At 36.8% G+C, this 4,300-nt stretch overlaps 1 protein-coding gene across 1 annotated transcript in view; it reads left to right on the top strand.

Annotated features, from left to right (window-relative positions):
- LOC104547677 (death-associated protein kinase 1-like) overlaps nucleotides 1-3,368 on the top strand; it is a gene marked incomplete at both ends in the record, with an annotated part of 19,710 nt that extends 16,342 nt beyond the window's left edge. The window contains 3 exons of the mRNA XM_010193477.1: nucleotides 763-882; nucleotides 2,373-2,471; nucleotides 3,270-3,368. Of these exons, the coding sequence (XP_010191779.1) occupies nucleotides 763-882; nucleotides 2,373-2,471; nucleotides 3,270-3,368 (318 nt within the window). The remainder of the gene's footprint in view (nucleotides 1-762; nucleotides 883-2,372; nucleotides 2,472-3,269) is intronic.
- Between the last annotated feature and the right edge of the window lie 932 nt (nucleotides 3,369-4,300).

A 4,300-nucleotide genomic window follows, 5' to 3' on the forward strand; every position in this document is an offset into this window, starting at 1 on the left:
TTCCCCTGCCTCCACCACCTCAGCTATCAGTATGCCTTTTAATGCTGGATCAGCATTTTACACCTGTCTTGCAACAGAAAGGACTGTAGCCTAATGTTAGTGTTCTAAAAAATCTTAAACCTCAGGAAGAGAGGAGGCAAGAGTGATACAAATATTTTGGCTCAGTGAATTTCAGTTCTTTGACCTTTCAGTGCATGGAAGAAAATTAAAATGACACTTGCAGAGATACCTAAGCTCATTGCTTAGGTTCTAGATTTTTAACTGGTCCATTTAGATAGATGAAAGCTTGGTCCAAAGTAACTCTCCTGCGTCGTATTCCTGGATGGCGTGAAACTTGATAGTCCAGTTTGTATTTGTGTACCTCTTGTTTTTTTTAATGTTTACGTATTCGCATGGAGTTAGTTTCATTTCATGCAAGTATTGCATATATTGAAAGTCCCAGAAGATAAAAAAATGTAAAACCAAAACCCACCTAGTTAAAGAAACCTGTTTGAAACCTCAGTGAGTAATGGGTTTGTGTGTGAAGAAGGAGGAAGCATATTGTACTAGAAAAAGCGTGGGGGTTTTTGGTGTGGGGTTTTCAAAAATCGAGTTTACATGTTAGCCATATGCTTCACAAAGGATTACAACTTACAGCTGAAGCAGTCTAAAAAACTTCAAAAATTTAACTTTTTAATTTTTTTTAGATGTCTTGGCAGCTTTTGAGATAGGGTTGTTTTTTTCTTTGAAGCTAACAATTTTTCTTTCTTATTTAATTACAAGGATGAGGAAGATTCTTTTGTGATAAAAGCTATTATTCATGCCATCAACGATGACAATGTTCCTGGATTACAGCACCTTCTGGGATCTCTGACAAATTATGATGTCAATCAACCCAACAAGGTACTGTGGGTCTGTGTTGAGGTGCGTGGGGGACTAGCTATCACCCTGTTGAATAGAGCAACGTGGTTGTAAAATAGAAATGTAACACCCGAAATGAAAAGACAAGAATATGGGAAATAATCACAGAATCACAGAATCACAGAATCACAGAATCACAGAATCACAGAATCACAGAATCACAGAATCACAGAATCACAGAACGTTAGGGACTGGAAGGGACCTCAAAAGATCATCTAGTCCAATCCCCCTGCCGGAGCAGGAACGCCTAGATGAGGTTGCACAGGAAGGCGTCCAGGCGGGTTTTGAATGTCTCCAGAGAAGGAGACTCCACAACCTCTCTGGGCAGCCTGTTCCAGAGCTCTGTCACCCTCACTGAGAAGAAGTTTCTTCTCAAATTTAAGTGGAACCTCCTGTGTTCCAGCTTGTGCCCATTACCTCTTGTCCTATCATTCTATATATTCATTCATTCAGTCCTATAATTCTGCCTTGCTTTAGGAGAAATTTTAATGTGATCTGTGTTCAGTCTTCTCAGACTACCTTTAAATGGAGCTCAAAATGTTGGAGTTTTTTTGCCTAGGCCTTTGAAAAAGTGTTAGTCAAATCTGTTTTCAAGACCTGTGGTACATCAGATATTAACCCTTGCTTTTGTTCGCAGTTGTTTCTTGTGACAGATGAAGATGGTAGAATAGGTAGGAATAACCAGACTGCCAGAACTGATTTTGCAAAGCACTGTTAGAAACAAAAGTCCCATACTTCAGAAACTGGTTATGTGACTATAATGTTAGATTGTGGTGTTTGTTTTCAGAACCTGGTACAGTATTTCAGTGTGCTGCTGCTGTACTAACAGGAGTATTGGAGCTCAGACCAAGAGACCAAACTTTTGTTGTTGACTCTGCTGTTTAACCGTGGCTAAATATCTCTGCTCTAATTTTCACTTTTTTGAATTATTATATTAACCTTCATTATAAAGTACTTGCAGAAATATTAATGAAGAGCACTATAAAAGTAAAGCACCTGTTAATTTACTGTGATGGGGTCTTGAACCTTTCAAGAAATCACTGTATTTTTTTTCTTGTTGTTTTAATGGTGCAGTCCTATTTAACTTTCCCATATGTTGCTGGTGGCTTGTCTTTGAGGTGATGTGGCAAACATCTTTGGTAATCTCCCTTTTAAAATGTAGATATAAAGAAGTTGCAAAGGGGAACATCCTTGCCAAATGGAGCTAATGAGAGTTTAACATTCATATTCCTAATTTGAAAAGCATACCTTTAATGTGTAGTGTATCATCTTGTAAATATGAATTAATCTCAAAAGTATGAAAGATTGCTGTGCAAATTGCTGGACAGTTATTTTCTGTACAGTATTCCCTGAAGACTTAATTTGTAACTGGAAATCCAGAAATGCCATTCAGTGCCTGCCTTCTGTTCCATTGTCTTTTCTTAATAATGCAAAAATTAAATATATCATTCTTGCTTGTATTTCACTGTTAGCATGGAACACCTCCACTACTGATTGCTGCTGGCTGTGGAAACATCCAGATGCTTCAGTTGCTTTTAAAGCGTGGATCCCGTATTGATGTTCAAGATAAGGTCAGGGTTCTGCTTTGTCATTGCTCTGTATAAGTTCTTCAGTACAGTTAGCGGAGGACAAGTAGTTCAGACCAAGTTGTACTGAAAATGAAAAAATCTGGGCTGTAGAGCCTGTATTCTGTCTTCCACAGCAAAAAGATAAAAGCAAGTTTTAAATTCCATTTATTACTAGTGCATATCCTCTGATTTTGATCACTTTATTAGATGAAGTAATTTGAATGATACTGCTCTTAAAATGTAGTTTGTGCTTACAAAATTGCCCCAATTAGTTCAAATTAGTGACTGCCCTAAAATGCAGTGGTGAACTTGATTTAATGTGGAATTATAAATGCACATTTTTAGCGATGGGGAATATCACAACTCAGACTCGTGTGATGGAGGGTATGTAACAAGGGTTTTTTCCAAATGCATTGTAATGATCTGGGTTCATGTAAAGCAAACTTGAAGCACTATCTGCGTCTCTATCTAACAGATGGTAAAGTAAGCAGTGGGAAGTTTTTTCTCTCATCTGTTCTTTCCAAAATACTTCTTTAGAAGGGGGAAGAGGATTATCCTTGCAAACAGCTAGTGATCCTGTTAATCATCTTTGCATTAAGGGGTTTTTGTTGTCATTGTTCGTATGTAGGGTTGTTGAGCGGATTTGAAGGTTTTTTAAAAATAAAGTAAATATGTTCATATAAACTTGAATAGCAGTTCAGTCTATCTGTGTACATCTAAGTGCATGTATACCTAAACTGAAAATCTAGAATTGGGATTCTAAATTGATCAATAACATTTATAACCAAATATTTTTGTCAGGCTGGATCTAATGCAATCTATTGGGCATCTCGACATGGTCATGTAGAAACGCTGAAATTTCTGAATGATAATAAATGTCCTTTGGATGTTAAGGATAAGGTAAGAAAAAGAATTCTATGTATTTTTCATGCAGAGAGCTTTTTGTAATTTTATCTTAGCAGAGAGGTCTTTCAGTTGGAATGATTTTCAGCTGTGCCATAATTCCAAGAATGTGACTGGGTTGTTTAGTGTGTTTTTATAAGCTGACATCTAGGGCTGTGATAACACAGCTTTAAAGTAGCTGGATGTACCGATTACTTTCCTGACAAATGTTAACCAAGCATGCATATTAAATGTGGTGAGTACATGGTGGGTAGGTGGGAAAGTACAAGCCTAAATTAATTCTCCCTTGAAGACTGGATTTCACATTGGAACTCAGGTTAAAATCGTGATTCTGTTTTTCATTCCTCTTGATTGAAAATCACTTTTGTCTGACAAGTAAATTTGACTGTTATTAAGTAGTGTATAATGAAGCCTAACAATTCATAGCTGATGAGCACTTACCATGTCACCGGCCATGTTACTTGAGCAACATTTGTCGTAGAAACTAGTTGTTGTTGAAGTCTTATACCATAGCAATGTTTTTAGACTAGCCAAAGCATAGAGGCAGTTATACTTGTGAAACACAGTTTGCTTTGTTGAGGAAAGTAGTGCAAGGCAAGGCACATGAGCAAAATGATTGTTCAACTCCTAGTAGGTCTAACTCAGAAAGGCATTGTTCTTTTAATAAAAATACCATTTCTTTTTCATACAATCTCAACAAAAAGTTGCAAATAGTTTCATGTAATGACTGAAATACACCAGGATTTACCAAAGTGTTAGGGCAGCACTTTGTATATGCAGAGCAGAAAAGGAGGCGTATGGGAATATTGGGTTGGCCAAAAAGTAATTGCGTATTTTTTAATAGATGGACATATGTGTCTTAAAATCTAACTAACTTCATTTTAAACTGCAAATTCATTATGTAATTTCACAGCTGACAGTTCATACTT

The sequence above is a fragment of the Mesitornis unicolor genome, unplaced genomic scaffold (assembly GCF_000695765.1).
Source record: "Mesitornis unicolor isolate BGI_N332 unplaced genomic scaffold, ASM69576v1 scaffold13231, whole genome shotgun sequence".
In the NCBI taxonomy this organism is placed as follows: domain Eukaryota; kingdom Metazoa; phylum Chordata; class Aves; order Mesitornithiformes; family Mesitornithidae; genus Mesitornis; species Mesitornis unicolor.